This window comes from Pseudorasbora parva, chromosome 4, assembly GCF_024679245.1.
Source record: "Pseudorasbora parva isolate DD20220531a chromosome 4, ASM2467924v1, whole genome shotgun sequence".
Taxonomy (NCBI): Eukaryota; Metazoa; Chordata; class Actinopteri; order Cypriniformes; family Gobionidae; genus Pseudorasbora; species Pseudorasbora parva.
The window spans coordinates 29,327,610-29,347,646 of record NC_090175.1 but is presented as its reverse complement, the minus strand read 5'-3'; the positions used below and the strand labels follow the sequence as shown (position 1 = coordinate 29,347,646).

The following is a 20,037-nucleotide window of genomic DNA, read 5'->3' as shown; positions in this document are numbered from 1 at the left end:
GCTTTTTAGAAACTCTTAAAGGTGGATTGTATCAATATTGATTTATCCTGATGTTGTGTAACACTTCCCTTGGGTTTAATTTTGCACCGAAATTTCTCACAATTTCGATACACTGCACCAGATGTGGTGGTGGCTACTGAGGCTAAATGCCGAAGCAGCTGTGCATAGAGTCCATTGTCTCCACCAATACAATTAGATGATATATTTGGTTTTATTATTTTAATTGCATCAACGAGGGATTGTAAGTGAAATGCTTGTCGTTTTGATATGTTTCTGAGTAGAACTATATATTTATCTTTCAGCTTCAGTGTTTTGTTCTAAACCACTTAGAACAAAATAAAAGGCTTTTTTTTTTTTTTTTTTTTACGTAAATGTGCTGTGGGCAGCTATGTCATTAAACAAATGCATGCATGCTCTGAATCTGTATCTAATTTGACAAAATTTCAAGAATAAGGATGCTGAATCTGGCACAGTCACAACAGTTAGACTCAGAGCCAGTCCCTCATAAGAGCCTGTGGGGACTGGAGTAACAGAAAGGTGTTGTTTTTTATGATATAGATGCTTCAGCAACAGTAGTATAGCTATTGATGCTGTGAGTACAAATGAAAACAAAACCTATATATGAATCCAATCCACAGCACTTCAGAAAATTTACCAGTGAAAAACATCCAATGAACTGTAAAGAAAGGAAATAAATATTTATAGATTTTTCATTGTTTCAGATATCAGATTTCACCTGACAAATTTATCGTCCAAGAAATTATGCATTTTGCACACCGTTTAACTATATATATATATATATATATATATATATATATATATATATATATATACTATATACTATATAACACTTACTAACACAATTAGCCCACCTCAAACAAGCCGATAGTTTTGCTCAATGTACAAGCAGTGTAGTCACATTTTGGTGATGTTTTGAGGTCATTTTATTTGTATACCACCAGCCATTGGCTTTGTGATACATTTTTGACAAACAAAATGTTTAGCCAATGTGTGGCGGATCTGTGGCAATAAACCCCTAAACACTAGTATCAGCCTGCTGCCTCCATGTTCTTTTTCCGTTTACTGGCCGCAGCTATCACAAATGTGAAGGCGATTTTTAACAGTGTGGGATGTGAACAGAACACGGTGTGGAAAAACTGGTTGAGAAAAGTGTTGTCATTTGAAAAACTGGCTAGTGGAAATACAGTCTTTAAAAAGCGGATTTGTGTACATATTAAGATAATTAAGTGTTTTGATCTGAATTAGATTATGAGGGATTTGCTATGTCACTCAAAGACACATGAACTTATAGGTTTTGAAGATACAGTATTATTTATCATATTACTTGGTTTGGTCTGCATCAGAACTTTTCAAGAAATAATCTTTTTTTTTACATTTATAAAAGTTGTGTAATTGATACATGAGGTTTGCAAGGGCATCTTGTGAACTCTCAGATTGGCACATGCTGTGTGGCTTGTGTTCAGCTGTAAATTCAGCTGACTTCTCCAGTGCCCCCCTGACTGAGCGCTGGCACACTCAAGTGCTATTATGCTAATCGCATATCACACATACCCTGAATATTCATTGAGGTCTGCTCTCCGCAATGTCCTGGCTGAACTTCCTGTTACCTGCAGCCAGAAGGAGGGAAGGGAAGAAAAGGGAAATGAAGGAGAGAGGGGCAGCTTGAGGGAGGATGAGGAAAAAGGATTGCATTAAAATTGCCCTTGGGTTATCCATTAGACATGGTAGTGGGCCAGCTTTGGGAGGTCATATTAATTCTTGTGCCCTATATCACTTCCCCCAAGTGTTGCTTATTTAATAGCTCAGTCGGTGCTTGAATAAACACCTCAGTTTTATGAATGAGTCTAATTATATGCTCTGCCAATACATTTGATGGCAAATACATGTACGTCGACGGGATCTGATCCCCCCCCCCCCCCCCCCCGTTTTTATACTTGCATTGTCAACACTTTCACTGGTCCATTCATAAATATAATAATTATTATAGCAGCAGATTTGAGTAAAAGTATTGTTTAAAAAAATAAATCAAATGCAGTGTTTTATTATTATTATTATTACTATTATTACTACTACCACTACTACTACTACTCCACTAGCAATCAAAAGTTTGGAGTCTGTAAGATTTTAAGGTTTTTGAAAAAGTACCTTATGCTCACCAAGGCTGTATTAATTTGATCAAAAGTAAAGTGTTGATATTTTCAAATATTACAATTTAAAATAATTTTAATGAAATCTTCTAAGCTTTATTAATAGCAGTGAAGGAGGACAAGATTTTGAGATAAATGGCCTACTGTAGCGAAGTGTCTGTGTAAGGAAAAAAGTCCATATTTAAATCTTTATTAACCTAAATAACTAGCTTTGAACAGATAGCCGTATGCATCGATTTAAGGCGAAAGAGTAACCCATGACCTGACGCTTGCGTATTGACAAACATGAAAGCGCAGACAATTGAGCAAAAAAAACACCAGTCACGAATTAGAAGTTTTAGATGAAATTTTTTAAAAGAGAAATGTTGGATGATTCCGATATAAGAGAAGAGGGGCTTGAGTTTGTTGCTCAGCCCTATTTGTTTGAACCAAGAGTGGCGTCAAAGCTTCCACTACTCTTACATCCTGCGTCATACATTGTGTCAGGGGTTACTCTTTTTGTGTAGGTTGTCTGCCGTTAGTTATAAGTTATTTTAGTCTATTAAGTTTAAATATCGATATTTTTCTTTAAAAAGCTCATTGCTTTGCTTCAGAAGGCCATATGGCTTACTTTTATGATGGATGGATACACTTTTTTTTTGCTTGAGTAAATCATGGGATCATTTACCCATTTTATTTATCATTAATAAAAGTTACCAATCTTCCTGAAATCTTCCTGACAGGGCTGGGTTGAGCCCTCTTTCAGATTTGTTATTTAATAATGTTTTTTTTCTCCCTTTTTCATAGTCTGTACATATCATGACCCTGAGGAACTGGCGTGAGGTAAGACATCATTTAAGACAACACTTTATCACTGATATCAGATCAGGAGCATTAGTGAATCTGAATTGTTCTGATGTCCTGCAGCGTGTGGACCATCTGTTGAAGCAGGAGAAGTTCATGGAGGCTCTGTCTTTGGCCTGGTCCTTCCACGAGGGCACAGCCAAAGCTGTCTTAGGTCAGTCCTTCTGTTTACATTCACTATATAATGTATGATTCTGTTTAAAATGGTGTAGTCTTTTGTTTTCCAAGACCATATCCCCCCCCCCCCCCACACACACACACCAAAAGAAAGTTGCTCAAGAATGTTCAAGAATGCTGTTTGATTAGAATTAATATCACAAAATGCACATGGGAATGTACACCTAATGTGATGTGTTTTATGTAACAGGTCTATTTGCAGACCCTGCTAAGAGAAAAGGTGTAGTTGCGGATAAGGTAAGATTCTTGGAAGTTAATACGATATCTCTGTACATCTTTAGTTTAACAATTTCAGAAAATGTCTTGTTAGGCCCGCAGTTGTTGGAAGCAACTCAAATTAGTGATGCTTGATAAATTCACTGCCAGTGAAATGTTTTAGAACACCTTCATGTTCTCATTCTGAAAAAGAAAGAGGCATGGTGGTGGTCTTGGGCTCTGTTGCCGTATCCAGTGTCTCCATACTTAGCCAAAAAGACATTTTGCTGCACCCTCTGGTTTATTTAGTCAGGGATTTATCCTAGAGCAAAATAATGGCCTAAAACTTACCTCCAGACTATGTGAGAACTACCTCAGAAGTGAAAACATCAATGCAGTTGGCTTTAATTCATGGGCCAGCACAGAGTAAATATTATTAAGCTGGGTTGAGATGAACTGGAAAGAAAGATGAAAGCAAAGCAAACTACAGGTGCAACACATTTGTGGGAACTTTTTAACATCACTGTTGGGAGGAATTTTCCAAGCAAGATTTGATTTTCATTGTAGGAAAAATGCCACAAGAGTTTTCAGCTGTTTTATCTGCAAAAGATGATGCTTTGATAAAGGAATGTGACTTACATTTTGTTAAGTTTAACAGTTCCATGATTTATTTCAAATTATACTAGATATGAAACTGCACACATTTTAATAAAAACTAAAACTGTGGCATGTAGCGTGTGTATGTGTATACCTGTGTGCATATACAGTATGCAAGAAATGAGTTTCCAACCCCCCCCCCCCCCCAAAAAAAAACAAAAACAAACAAACAACAAAAACAATAACAACACACAAACATTTTTGCAACATTTTAATGTTACTCTAAAATGGGTTATAGACTTATTTTAGTTCAGAATTGTACGTGTTTATTTAGTTTATTCGTAAGTGCTCATTTTCATGTTGTGTCTCTTATATCCTGCCTTTTAGTTTACACACATTCTTCTCAGCACTATAAAGGTTCTTAAAATAAACATATCTTTTACCTACTACAGTATGTTTATTGATCACGTTTCAATCCAGTCCACACACAGACTCTCTTGTATAATGCGTAACTTTAAACTTATCCATAAATCCGATAATTAACTGTTTGAGTTCTTCTCTCTAACTGAAGTAATGATCTAAGCAGAATCCTTCCTCTATTATAATAAGATATTTTTTTTTCATTTTTGAGACCTATTGTGTGTATATATACTATATATTGTATTTTTTTCTGTAACAGATTTCAGAAATAATTTATATATCTGTAGTGCTGTAAATGATTATGATGTAAATGAAGTTGATGTACATAAAAACTATTCAGCATTTATTTTTTTAGCAAATAAACCAAAAATTCCATTGCTGCTTTTCTTTCATCACAGATGGTGGAAATTTTGTTACAGTATGTGGATCGTTCTCTGAAAAAGTGTCCAGAGCATGGGAAAATCCAAGTGATGGAGCAGCACTTCCAGGTAATGGGTAACTCAGAGAAGCCATCTCAAATGATGTTATAGGGAATCATTAGGTTTAGAGAGTTAAAGGTCCCGTTCTTCGCGATTCCATCTTTCAAACTTTAGTTAGTGTGTAATGTTGCTGTTAGAGCATAAATAATACCTGTAAAATTATAAAGCTCAAAGTTCAATGCCAAGCGAGATATTTTATTGAACAGAAGTTCCCTTTCAAAGCCTACAGCGAACGGCCGGTTTGGACTACACCGCTGCACTTCCTGGCATGAATGATGTCACTAGAACTGTTTGTTGACTAACCCTCCGCCCACAAGAACACGCAAAAAAGGGGGCGTGGTCTTGTTGCTCTCCCATGTGGAGAAGAGCGCGCATTCAGTGCTTGCATCTCCCCGTTATGGTAAGAGGTGGGACCTTTCCGGGCAAAGTGCGCTAAGCTGCTGTCCAATCACAACACGGGAAGCGCTGGCCCAATCAGAACTCGTAACGTGTTTCTGAAGGAGGGACTTCATAGAACAAGGAAATCATCAGGCCATTTTTAGGATAGAGGAAACAGCGCTGTACAGATAAGTCAATTGTGTGAAAAATACTGTGTTTTTTTACAAGCGAAACATGAACTCATGTTATATTGCACACTGTAAACATAATCAGAGCTTCGAAAACCCGCGAAGAATGGGATTTTTAAAAAGTGAAATATGTTCCCATATTATCATTGAACAATTTGGCTATTATTTAATGAGAGCGTTAGACTGAACTGAAGAGTTTTTCAGTATTATATAATCATTTTAGAGAGGTGAGAGAAAAAAGAGCAGACCGATGCTTTCTCCTTTTTGTCAGACTTTAGGCCTGCGGCATCCTTTTTTAAAGTGCATCTCATAAGGCGGAAACCACATACAATAATGGCCCACTAATGTCATCTCTCCTCTGCCTCTGGGTCTCACTCACTCTCTGATTTCTTTTTGCCATTAAGAAGCACTCTGTCATCACAAAAATAAGGCACTCACCATAACTGGCAGATTTAGCTCTGTATATCTAGGGCAATGTGGAATGTTATGCTGCTCTAACTGCCTGTCTATCAGGCACACTTTTTTTTTTTTTTTTTTTTTTTTTTACAGTGCATTGGAATATGCACATTTAATAACTTCACCCATGTTCACTAAACTATGATTCTACAGTAATTTAGGATATTCACAATATATTCGCAAATGTATGTTGTCGATATATAATTAAGAAATGTAAAATAATTATTTTTGTGGATGTTTTATTTGGACGACAGAACATGTTATTAGAGTTGCTTCACAATCCTTCCCTGACTCCTGACTTGTGTTCATGAGGATTAAATAATGATACTATTTTGAGTGATCTATGCCTTTAGGACAGATATATTTTTATTACATCTCTGATTTGAAGAGTTTAATTCCATTGTTTCAGTGCATTGGTTCAAAACTATAATTCAGTAATTTGGCATATCATCACAAAAAATAATTTACAGAATTTAAATGATCCATATTTAAAACTTCAAAAATTAAAATATCTAGCTTCCAGCAGACCGCCTTTTATATTCAACTTATGCAAAAAGTGTAACTTTCAGTTTATACAATTCATATACACCTATGATGGCTTGAGGGTGAGTAAATTATAGGATTATTTTCACTATCCCTTTAAAGTGTTAGTTCACCCAAAAATGAAAAATATATACTTCGTTCATCTTCGGAACACAAATGAAGATATTTTAGTTGAAAGCGGATGGTTGAGAAAGGATTCAGATAGGCCTCCATTGACATTCAGTACATTCCCACTCACAAAACCCATAAAGGCACTAAAAACATCGATACAAAGTCCATCTCACTGCAGTGGCTCTACAGCAATTTTACGAAGCGACAAGAATACTGTTTGTGCGCAAAAAAAATCTATATAACGACTTAATCCACAAGTTATTGGAAGTGAACTCACAAAGCACCACGACGCATATAATGGAACATATGGAACTTTATGGTCAATAACTTTATAGCTGCATGGATATTTACTTACCATAACATAAACAATATAGCGCAATCTGAATCAATAGGCGATTTATATATAATTGTGCCCAATATATATTGTCATAGCGCTCAGCCCTAGTTCATTTTCTTAGATTAAGTCTATAGGCCCATTGTTTAATTTTTTTTTTTTTTAATCTATTTCCCAGAATCCCACATAGTAAAATGTTTTTGGTGGAGCTAATAATACTACACTCTCTTTGATGGCTAATATGAAATTAAGTTTTTGAATGACTGGTGTTCCATTTCTGTGTCTCTAATTCACATCTATTTATACAGTTTATTATAGTATACATCTAAATCCATAAATACCCTTTCTCTTTTCTTCCTCTTTTCCTTCAAACCCTATCATTCCATCTTTTTTTGCTCCTGCTTATTCTTTCTTTCCTCTCCTCTGCAGGACATCGTTCCTGTTATGGTGGATTATTGTCTCCTTCTACAGAGGACGTGAGTGTATTGACACATTTTTTCTTACACACATACACTACACACACTTATATATAATGGTGTTATATATGTGCACTCTGGACACATTAGACACAATAGTGGGCTTGTTCTTTGCTGGGAAGAGTCTGAAGCATTTATTAAATGTTCTGGTTTTAGTGCAACCTAAGCTTTGTGGACAACAATAGTGGCATGACATCAATTACCACTGAAAATCATTTCAGTCTCCCTTTAATAATAAAAATTATAAGAATAAATCCTTCCATTTCAAATTTCCGACATGTTAAAAAAAATGCCAGCAGCTCATCTTCACCAAGGCCACATTTACTTGATCAGACATACAATAAAATGGTAATATTGTGAAATATTACACTTTCAAATGACTGTTTTCTGTTTTAATATATTTTAAAGTAATAGCTGAATTTCCAGCATCATTATTCCAGTCTTCAGTGTCACATGATCCTTCAGAAATCATTTTAATGATGATTTGGTGCTTAAGTAACTTTGCAGATTATTTTGAGTTTTTAAAACACTTTTTTCTGCTTAATGTTTCTCTGGAAACCATATATTTTTTCTGATTATCTGTTAAATTGAAAGTTCAAATGAACAGCATTTATTTCAAATGGATTTTTACTGCTACTGAAACAAGTTTTAAACAGGGATTTAAACAGTAATTTTTATATTAATCAGCTATGTTCTTTGCAGTTAAAGGCTCTGAAATGCTGGCCCAGTTTACTCTCATTTACTTTAGAAAGTTGGCGAAACTAAAGTTGTTCTTTTTGCTTTGTTTTTTTCTTTTAACTGATTTTCCCTCTAGTAACAGTAGCTTAAATTGATTTCGGAACCTTAAACTTTTCTAGAAATATATGTTTTTAATGTTTATGGAAGGGATTTGAATAACTGTAACTGTTTTCCATGTTGTCCTTTACCTCTTCGGTTCTGTTACTGTCAGATATTCTGCTTTGTGTGTGTGTGTGTGTGTGTGTGTGTGTGTGTGTGTGTAGGGAGTGCTAATGAGATTCTGAAGGGGGTGAGTGCATGTATGTTCTTGTTTATGTTTGCTGATAACAGGTGGGAGAATCTTAAGTCTTGTAACAATGTATTGCACAGTGTTAAGGCATAGTGTGTGTGTGTCTTGAGGAAGTGTGCCTTAACTAGAGTGTGATGAAGAGCAGATCTCAACTCCGTTAACCCGCCTAAAGCACTCAAACTCCCTGGCCTCATCTGACAGCTCAGGCAGCTGACGTATTGCCTCGGTGTCTTTTCAGGCAGTGACTTCGCAGGCAGCGTTTGTAAATTAAGGCACTTCAGAAAACTGACTTTGGAAAGACTTCTGAGGCAGCGTACCAGTTTAATGATCTACAACAAAATAGAGCGAGCTTTGTTGATAACCAAGCAAATATTTAGTTGATATCAAAGGCAGCGAAGGATATATCTATAGAGGGAATGCATCGACGTCACTTTCCAGCCGGAACTCGCCCCCTCAGCCCGGGGCTGAGTGGCAGAAGTGCTTCTGCGTGACTGCATTTAGTAGAGGAAAGCGCCGAGTTGAGCAAACGAATATCAATTTAAACTAAAGTTTGAGTTCGATATAGTGTTCATTACAACTTGCCACAGATTGAGTGATCCATGGATAATGAAATGCAGCCAGGAATCGTGTTTTCCTGAGATTTCTATGAACCTAATTTTGACATGATTATTTATAACTGATCAGTCATCACATTTCTCGAGTGCATCCCACATATATATGTAGTGCCCTATAAAATCCGTTTTATTTTTTCACAAATTCCATTTTATTTTTCCCCAAATTCCGTTTTTTCCATTTTAATTTTTGCAAATTCCGTTTTTTCCATTTTAATTTTTTCAGATTCCTTTTTTTCACGCTGTAGACCAGTGCTGCCTCTCAGTCTTTCTGCCACTCAGCGGGGGCGTAATCACAGTCGCTCCAGCTGACGGTGACATCACGTGCATTCCCTCTATACTCAGTTCAAATATCGATCAGACGAAGGTCTCTCAGGAGACAGGAAGTGAATCTAAGATCGGATTCAGACTTGCCTCGATGTCTTCCTCCAAAGGCAGAATTTTTCAGCTTTCGGAAAAATCCATTATCAATTTAGCTCCAGCAGCTTCTTCAGTCCAATTTCAGCAACATGTTTCAGATCAGCAGGATGCAGCTTTTTTTTTCAGCCACACTGGATTTATAGTAGGTTAGCCAAAAGTTAATCTTCCTTTTATTCATTTTGAACAACACTAATTTCATAGGTGGTACTTTGATGGTATTGTGGTAATACACAGTAGTTCTGTGCTTTCATGACCTTGATTTTAACATTGGACATTCCACAGAAGAAAGAAACTCATACAGTTTGGGGACAAGATGAAGGTGATTAAACCATGACATAATTTTTTTCTTGCAAAGTTTTATGTTTTTTAGGAATGAGGGCAGTTTCAGTTTCAATTCATTTTGAGTTAGTTATTTGTAGAACACCTGTTGAGTTGTACTGTTGAAGAGCATCCCTTTTTTGACTCAAAGGCCCAACTCAGCAGTTTTTAATGTAGTGACATAATTATCACTGAAACAGTAAGACAGGGTGGGACATATTAAGTAGTTCCTCCCCCTTGTTAAGATAGCCAGTAGTGTTTGGCTATTTCAGCTCGACCAGAGCCGTTAAGCTTAGCAAAGCCACATTTGACAGTTTATGACAGACACAGCCTAACAGATCCCCCCTCTAAATTTAATATGAAACTGCTACTAAAGCAAAACTGTCATAATCATGCTGAGAAAGTGTAGTTTGTGTAGAATTTTGAAATTTATTTTGGTGCATGCTTGGCGCCGGTTTTATCTCTTCCGCTTGTCAGTGCTGCTCCTAATGCTGAATCTGTCTAACCGTTTCTCCTCCTAATCTCCTCCATATTGCTTGAAAATACAGCATTCTGTCTAGAATTCAAATAGGTCCTATATGTTTTGTGGCTTGCTCTGAGTCGCCCTTATGAACCGCTATGTACTATCGTGTCTCTGTACTGGAGCAGACTGAATCTCCCTGTCCCCTATGTAGTGCACTACCATTCTACATATTGAAAATAGTTATAGTGTAAAGAAGTGACTGATTTTTAGCTGCAGCTTCAGCATCAATTTATAAATATAGCTGCAAGCAGCAATTATCGGGGCCAAGCGCAAATAAGAAGACAAGACATGCCAGCATGGCTGGAAGTGTCAAACCAACTGCAACAATGAGCCATTAAAGACCTATTAGGTCGATTTTTGGCAAAATAGCAGTACAATTTTAAATACAGTCATCAAGCGCAAAGAAGAAGACAAGACATGCCAGCATGGCTGGAAGTCTCAAACCAACTGCAACAATGAGCCATTAAGGACCTATTAAGTTGATTTTAGGCAAAATAGCAGTCAAATTTTAAATACAGTCAATAATAATGATTTAATGGTTTATCACTTTTGACCAAAAGGTGGCACTGTTACGAAACTGATGTGGTGTAGTCAGATTGAGGTGACAATGACACATGCAAAGTTTGGTGTCAATATGTCAAAGCATTGCAGAGATACAGCCTCAAGAGTCATTTTTGCATCATGGCTCAACTCTGTTGCAGTGGTATATGAAAACTTTTTTGTCTATCAACACGAAATCCATAACTATTTGTCGGCATGGTCTGAAGACGATACGGTTCAATTTTGGTGAAAATCGGACAAACGGTCTAGGATGAGTTTGAAAAAGTAGGTTTTTAACAAATAACAAGATGGAGGACAGATATGTTTGCAAAATATGGCAAAATTGGTATCCATGTTCTCGGCATGAGCCAATGAATGTATTATGACCAGTTTCATTACAATAGGCTAATTTAATAAAAAGTTATTCGCATTTCTGTACATTTTATTACAACTTTTGACCACAAGGTGGCGCTGCCCCAAAACATTTTGAGTACCTTCGGGACATAGAGCGGAAGACACATACCGAGTTTTGTAACGATACGCTAATGCATTCGTAAATTATAGCATTAGCATTTTAAACCATAATACTGCATTGAAGTCAATGGGAATTTCATGTTTTGTTTTATTATAGCGTCACCAAGAGGCACAATCCCACCAATTTTTTTTATGTGCCCTCATAGTGAGCCCATACATATGTGTGTCAAGTTTGGTGAAAATATCTCATTTTGTTTTGGAGTTATAGACATTTATATGAAAAAACACGTAAATAATGACTGACACCTGACTTTGATTGGATTTTACTACCCCTTACTATCAATATTTAGAGATTTGGGCATTAGCGTATAGCTATCGACCTATGTTTCCGAACTTCTGAGGCTGGTTTCGTCTCGATCGGACTAGCAGTTTCGAAGATATCAGCAAATGTTTTTTAAGCGCTAAATTACAACGCTGCGCAAACCATATGCCAAAACCTGGCAAGTCTGGTATCGTTGGACTCGGCAAGGATTCAGGAGACCAAAAAACATACTCCAATCAAAATATGTCAACCACACCCAAAGTTATAAGCGTTTGAAAAAAAAAAATCTCCACTAGGTGGCGCTGTTTCGAAACTTCTCTGGCTACTTCAGGGCATTGTGGTGATGACCCATACCAAGTTTCATAACAATCCGTTCATGCGTTCATAAAATACAGCCTTTTAGCACATAATTCAAAATGGCCGACATCCAAAATGGCCGAAATGGTAAAATTGGATATCAGTCGACTCGGCATGACGCCCTGAATCTAATGAGACCAATTTTATGATTTTTGGATAAACGGTTCAGAAGTTATATTCCAAAATAGGCATTTTTCGTATCTCCGGACCAGTAGGTGGCGCTGTGCCGAAACACTGCACGTAGCTTCAAGTCATGCTTGTGATGACATGTACCAAGTTTGGTTTGAATACGATAAAGCGTTGCGGAGATATAGCCTTTAGTGTGTTTTTGCAACCTCTACGTAAAATTTGTTTGTGCGTTTATTGAAAACGATTTGACGAATCAACTTGAATTCCATAACTTTTTGTCAACATGCTCTGCAGATGATCTGTTTCAATTTTCGTGAAAATCGGAGCAACGGCCTAGGAGGAGTTTGAAAAAGTAGGTTTTTCAGAAAATTCAAAATGGCGGGAAAATTTGCATAACGGAAAATGACATCATAGGGTGAAATCGAATCGGCTTGAGCCAAGGAATCCGATGAAAAAAGAATTTTGTTTCTAGCCCTTAGGGGTCAAAAGTTATAAGCATAAATATGAGTGAAACTTTGGACAGGTGGTGGCGCTAGAGAGATTGAGTTAGAGGCACCAAATTTGCTATAGTGACAGCTCAGACTGGCCTCTATGAGTGTGCCAAATTTCACAACTTTTTACCATACGGTTCTATGGGCTGCCAGAGACTCCTATGGCGGAAGAAGAAGAAGAAGAAGAAGAAGAAGAAGAAGAAGAAGAAGCAGAATAATAAATATAGCTGCAAGCAGCCATTATCGGGGCCAAGCGCAAAGAAGAAGACAAGACATGCCAGCATGGCTGGAAGTCTCAAGCCAACTGCAACAATGAGCCATTAAGGACCTATTAAGTTGATTTTAGGCAAAATAGCAGTCAAATTTTAAATACAGTCAATAATAATGGTTTAATGGTTTATCACTTTCGACCAATAGGTGTCACTGTTACGAAACTGATGTGGTTTAGTCAGATTGAGATGACAATGACACATGCAAAGTTTGGTGTCAATATGTCAAAGCATTGCAGAGATACAGCCTCAAGAGTAATTTTTGCATCATGGCTCAACTCTGTTGCAGTGGTATATGAAAACTGTTTTGTCTATCAATCCGAAATCCATAACTATTTGTCAGCATGGTCTGAAGACGATTCGGATCAATTTTGGTGAAAATCGGACAAACGGTCTAGGATGAGTTTGAAAAAGTAGGTTTTTAACAAATAACAAGACGGAGGACAGATAGGTTTGCAAAATATGGCACAATTGGTATCCATGTTCTCGGCATGAGCCATTGACTGTATTATGACCAGTTTCATTACAATGGGTTAATTTAATCAAAAGTTATTCGCATTTCTGTACATTTTATTACAACTTTTGACCACAAGGTGGCGCTACCCCGAAACTTTTTGAGTATCTTCAGGACATGGAGCGGAAGACACATACCGAGTTTTGTAACGATACGCTAATGCATTCTTAAATTATAGCATTAGCATTTTAAACCATAATACTGCATTGAAGTCAATGGGAATTTCATGTTTTGTTTTATTATAGCGCCACCAAGAGGCACAATCCCACCAATTTTTTTATGTGTCCTCATAGTGAGCCCATACATATGTGTGTCAAGTTTGGTGAAAATATCTCATTTTGTTTTGGAGTTATAGACATTTATATGAAAAAACACGTAAAAAAGGACTGACACCTGACTTTGATTGGATTTTACTACCCCTTACTATCAATATTTTGAGATTTGGGCATTAGCGTATAGCTATCGACCTATGTTTCCGAACTTCTGAGGCTGGTTTCGTCTCGATCGGACTAGCGGTTTCGAAGATATCAGCAAATGTTTTTTAAGCACTAAATTACAACTCTGCGCAAACCATATGCCGAAACCTGGCAAGTCTGGTATCGTTGGAGTCGGCAAGGATTCAGGAGACCAAAAAACACACTCCCATCAAAATATGTCAACCACACCCAAAGTTATAAGCGTTTGAAAAAAAAAATTCTCCACTAGGTGGCGCTGTTTCGAAACTTCTCAGGCTACTTCAGGGCATCGTGGTGATGACCCATACCAAGTTTCATAACAATCTGTTCATGCGTTCATAAAATACAGCATTTTTGCACATAATTCAAAATGGCCGACATCCAAAATGGCCGACATGGTAAAATTGGATATCAGTCGACTCGGCATGACGCCCTGAATCTAATGAGACCAATTTTATGATTTTTGGATAAACGGTTCAGAAGTTATAAGCCAAAATAGGCATTTTTCGTATCTCCGGACAGGTAGGTGGCGCTGCGCCGAAACGCTGCATGTTGCTTCAAGTCATGCTTGTGATGACATGTACCAAGGTTGGTTTGAATACGATAAAGCGTTGCGGAGATATAGCCTTTAGTGTGTTTTTGCAACCTCCACGTAAAATTTGTTTGTGCGTTTATTGGAAACGATTGGACGAATCAACTTGAATTCCATAACTTTTTGTCAACATGCTCTGAAGATGATCTGTTTCAATTTTCGTGAAAATCGGAGCAACGGCCTAGGAGGAGTTCGAAAAAGTAGGTTTTTCAGAAAATTCAAAATGGCGGGAAAATTTGCATACCGGAAAATGACATCATAGGGTGAAATCGAATCGGCTTGAGCCAAGGAATCCGATGAAAAAAGAATTTTGTTTCTAGCCCTTAGGGGTCAAAAGTTATAAGCATAAATATGAGTGAAACTTTGGACAGGTGGTGGCGCTAGAGGGATTGAGTTAGAGGCACCAAATTTGCTATAGTGACAGCTCAGACTGGCCTCTATGAGTGTGCCAAATTTCACAACTTTTTACCATACGGTTCTATGGGCTGCCAGAGACTCCTATGGCGGAAGAAAAAGAAAAAGAAGAAGAAGAAGCAGAAATATAGCTGCAAGCAGCCATTATCGGGGCCAAGCGCAAAGAAGAAGACAAGACATGCCAGCATGGCTGGAAGTCTCAAGCCAACTGCAACAATGAGCCATTAAGGACCTATTAAGTTGATTTTAGGCAAAATAGCAGTCAAATTTTAAATACAGTCAATAATAATGGTTTAATGGTTTATCACTTCCGACCAATAGGTGTCACTGTTACGAAACTGATGTGGTTTAGTCAGATTGAGATGACAATGACACATGCAAAGTTTGGTGTCAATATGTCAAAGCATTGCAGAGATACAGCCTCAAGAGTAATTTTTGCATCATGGCTCAACTCTGTTGCAGTGGTATATGAAAACTGTTTTGTCTATCAATCCGAAATCCATAAGTAGTTGTCAGCATGGTCTGAAGACGATACGGATCAATTTTGGTGAAAATCGGACAAACGGTCTAGGATGAGTTTGAAAAAGTAGATTTTTAACAAATAACAAGATGGAGCACAGATATGTTTGCAAAATATGGCAAAATTGGTATCTATCTTCTCGGCATGAGCCAATGAATGTATTATGACCAGTCTCATTACAATAGGCTAATTTAATTAAAAGTTATTAGCATTTTTGTACATTTTATTACAACTTTTGACCACAAGGTGGCGCTGCCCCGAAACTTTTTGAATATCTTCGGGACATAGAGCGGAAGACACATACCGAGTTTTGTAATGATACACTAGTGCATTCTTAAATTATAGCATTAGCATTTTAAACCGTAATACTGCATTGAAGTCAATGGGAATTTCATGTTTTGTTTTATTATAGCGCCACCAAGAGGCACAATCCCACCAATTTTTTTATGTGTCCTCGTAGTGAGCCCATACATATGTGTGTCAAGTTTGGTGAAAATATTTCATTTTGTTTTGGAGTTATAGACATTTATATGAAAAAACACGTAAAAAATGACTGACACCTGACTTTGATTGGATTTTACTACCCCTTACTATCAATATTTTGAGATTTGGGCATTAGCGTATAGCTATCGACCTATGTTTCCGAACTTCTGAGGCTGGTTTCGTCTCGATCGGACTAGCGGTTTCGAAGATATCAGCAAATGTTTTTTAAGCACTAAATTACAACTCTGCGCAAACCATATGCCGAAACCTGGCAAGTCTGGTATCGTTGGAGTCGGCAAGGATTCAGGAGACCAAAAAACACACTCCCATCAAAATATGTCAACCACACCCAAAGTTATAAGCGTTTGAAAAAAAAAATTCTCCACTAGGTGGCGCTGTTTCGAAACTTCTCAGGCTACTTCAGGGCATCGTGGTGATGACCCATACCAAGTTTCATAACAATCTGTTCATGCGTTCATAAAATACAGCATTTTTGCACATAATTCAAAATGGCCGACATCCAAAATGGCCGACATGGTAAAATTGGATATCAGTCGACTCGGCATGACGCCCTGAATCTAATGAGACCAATTTTATGATTTTTGGATAAACGGTTCAGAAGTTATAAGCCAAAATATGCATTTTTCGTATCTCCGGACCAGTAGGTGGCGCTGCGCCGAAACGCTGCATGTTGCTTCAGGTCATGCTTGTGATGACATGTACCAAGTTTGGTTTGAATACGATAAAGCGTTGTGGAGATATAGCCTTTAGTGTGTTTTTGCAACCTCCACGTAAAATTTGTTTGTGCGTTTATTGAAAACGATTGGACGAATCAACTTGAATTCCATAACTTTTTGTCAACATGCTCTGAAGATGATCTGTTTCAATTTTCGTGAAAATCGGAGCAACGGCCTAGGAGGAGTTCGAAAAAGTAGGTTTTTCAGAAAATTCAAAATGGCGGGAAAATTTGCATACCGGAAAATGACATCATAGGGTGAAATCGAATCGGCTTGAGCCAAGGAATCCGATGAAAAAAGAATTTTGTTTCTAGCCCTTAGGGGTCAAAAGTTATAAGCATAAATATGAGTGAAACTTTGGACAGGTGGTGGCGCTAGAGGGATTGAGTTAGAGGCACCAAATTTGCTATAGTGACAGCTCAGACTGGCCTCTATGAGTGTGCCAAATTTCACAACTTTTTACCATACGGTTCTATGGGCTGCCAGAGACTCCTATGGCGGAAGAAGCAGAATAATAAATATAGCTGCAAGCAGCCATTATCGGGGCCAAGCGCAAAGAAGAAGACAAGACATGCCAGCATGGCTGGAAGTCTCAAGCCAACTGCAACAATGAGCCATTAAGGACCTATTAAGTTGATTTTAGGCAAAATAGCAGTCAAATTTTAAATACAGTCAATAATAATGGTTTAATGGTTTATCACTTTCGACCAATAGGTGTCACTGTTACGAAACTGATGTGGTTTAGTCAGATTGAGATGACAATGACACATGCAAAGTTTGGTGTCAATATGTCAAAGCATTGCAGAGATACAGCCTCAAGAGTAATTTTTGCATCATGGCTCAACTCTGTTGCAGTGGTATATGAAAACTGTTTTGTCTATCAATCCGAAATCCATAACTATTTGTCAGCATGGTCTGAAGACGATACGGATCAATTTTGGTGAAAATCGGACAAACGGTCTAGGATGAGTTTGAAAAAGTAGGTTTTTAACAAATAACAAGACGGAGGACAGATAGGTTTGCAAAATATGGCACAATTGGTATCCATGTTCTCGGCATGAGCCATTGACTGTATTATGACCAGTTTCATTACAATGGGTTAATTTAATCAAAAGTTATTCGCATTTCTGTACATTTTATTACAACTTTTGACCACAAGGTGGCGCTACCCCGAAACTTTTTGAGTATCTTCAGGACATGGAGCGGAAGACACATACCGAGTTTTGTAACGATACGCTAATGCATTCTTAAATTATAGCATTAGCATTTTAAACCATAATACTGCATTGAAGTCAATGGGAATTTCATGTTTTGTTTTATTATAGCGCCACCAAGAGGCACAATCCCACCAATTTTTTTATGTGTCCTCATAGTGAGCCCATACATATGTGTGTCAAGTTTGGTGAAAATATCTCATTTTGTTTTGGAGTTATAGACATTTATATGAAAAAACACGTAAAAAAGGACTGACACCTGACTTTGATTGGATTTTACTACCCCTTACTATCAATATTTTGAGATTTGGGCATTAGCGTATAGCTATCGACCTATGTTTCCGAACTTCTGAGGCTGGTTTCGTCTCGATCGGACTAGCGGTTTCGAAGATATCAGCAAATGTTTTTTAAGCACTAAATTACAACTCTGCGCAAACCATATGCCGAAACCTGGCAAGTCTGGTATCGTTGGAGTCGGCAAGGATTCAGGAGACCAAAAAACACACTCCCATCAAAATATGTCAACCACACCCAAAGTTATAAGCGTTTGAAAAAAAAAATTCTCCACTAGGTGGCGCTGTTTCGAAACTTCTCAGGCTACTTCAGGGCATCGTGGTGATGACCCATACCAAGTTTCATAACAATCTGTTCATGCGTTCATAAAATACAGCATTTTTGCACATAATTCAAAATGGCCGACATCCAAAATGGCCGACATGGTAAAATTGGATATCAGTCGACTCGGCATGACGCCCTGAATCTAATGAGACCAATTTTATGATTTTTGGATAAACGGTTCAGAAGTTATAAGCCAAAATAGGCATTTTTCGTATCTCCGGACAGGTAGGTGGCGCTGCGCCGAAACGCTGCATGTTGCTTCAAGTCATGCTTGTGATGACATGTACCAAGGTTGGTTTGAATACGATAAAGCGTTGCGGAGATATAGCCTTTAGTGTGTTTTTGCAACCTCCACGTAAAATTTGTTTGTGCGTTTATTGAAAACGATTGGACGAATCAACTTGAATTCCATAACTTTTTGTCAACATGCTCTGAAGATGATCTGTTTCAATTTTCGTGAAAATCGGAGCAACGGCCTAGGAGGAGTTCGAAAAAGTAGGTTTTTCAGAAAATTCAAAATGGCGGGAAAATTTGCATACCGGAAAATGACATCATAGGGTGAAATCGAATCGGCTTGAGCCAAGGAATCCGATGAAAAAAGAATTTTGTTTCTAGCCCTTAGGGGTCAAAAGTTATAAGCATAAATATGAGTGAAACTTTGGACAGGTGGTGGCGCTAGAGGGATTGAGTTAGAGGCACCAAATTTGCTATAGTGACAGCTCAGACTGGCCTCTATGAGTGTGCCAAATTTCACAACTTTTTACCATACGGTTCTATGGGCTGCCAGAGACTCCTATGGCGGAAAAAGAAGAAGAATAATAAATATAGCTGCAAGCAGCCATTATCGGGGCCAAGCGCAAAGAAGAAGACAAGACATGCCAGCATGGCTGGAAGTCTCAAGCCAACTGCAACAATGAGCCATTAAGGACCTATTAAGTTGATTTTAGGCAAAATAGCAGTCAAATTTTAAATACAGTCAATAATAATGGTTTAATGGTTTATCACTTTCGACCAATAGGTGTCACTGTTACGAAACTGATGTGGTTTAGTCAGATTGAGATGACAATGACACATGCAAAGTTTGGTGTCAATATGTCAAAGCATTGCAGAGATACAGCCTCAAGAGTAATTTTTGCATCATGGCTCAACTCTGTTGCAGTGGTATATGAAAACTGTTTTGTCTATCAATCCGAAATCCATAAGTATTTGTCAGCATGGTCTGAAGACGATACGGATCAATTTTGGTGAAAATCGGACAAACGGTCTAGGATGAGTTTGAAAAAGTAGATTTTTAACAAATAACAAGATGGAGCACAGATATGTTTGCAAAATATGGCAAAATTGGTATCTATCTTCTCGGCATGAGCCAATGAATGTATTATGACCAGTCTCATTACAATAGGCTAATTTAATCAAAAGTTATTAGCATTTTTGTACATTTTATTACAACTTTTGACCACAAGGTGGCGCTGCCCCGAAACTTTTTGAATATCTTCGGGACATAGAGCGGAAGACACATACCGAGTTTTGTAACGATACACTAGTGCATTCTTAAATTATAGCATTAGCATTTTAAACCGTAATACTGCATTGAAGTCAATGGGAATTTCATGTTTTGTTTTATTATAGCGCCACCAAGAGGCA

The 20,037-nt window shown here is 37.6% G+C and overlaps 1 protein-coding gene across 1 annotated transcript in view; it reads left to right on the top strand.

The window, feature by feature from the left end:
• vps8 (VPS8 subunit of CORVET complex) overlaps positions 1–20,037 on the top strand; it is a 181,120-nt gene that overhangs the window by 20,624 nt on the left and 140,459 nt on the right. The window contains exons 16-20 of the mRNA XM_067441498.1: positions 2,955–2,990; positions 3,075–3,165; positions 3,379–3,425; positions 4,799–4,888; positions 7,319–7,365. Of these exons, the coding sequence (XP_067297599.1) occupies positions 2,955–2,990; positions 3,075–3,165; positions 3,379–3,425; positions 4,799–4,888; positions 7,319–7,365 (311 nt within the window). The remainder of the gene's footprint in view (positions 1–2,954; positions 2,991–3,074; positions 3,166–3,378; positions 3,426–4,798; positions 4,889–7,318; positions 7,366–20,037) is intronic.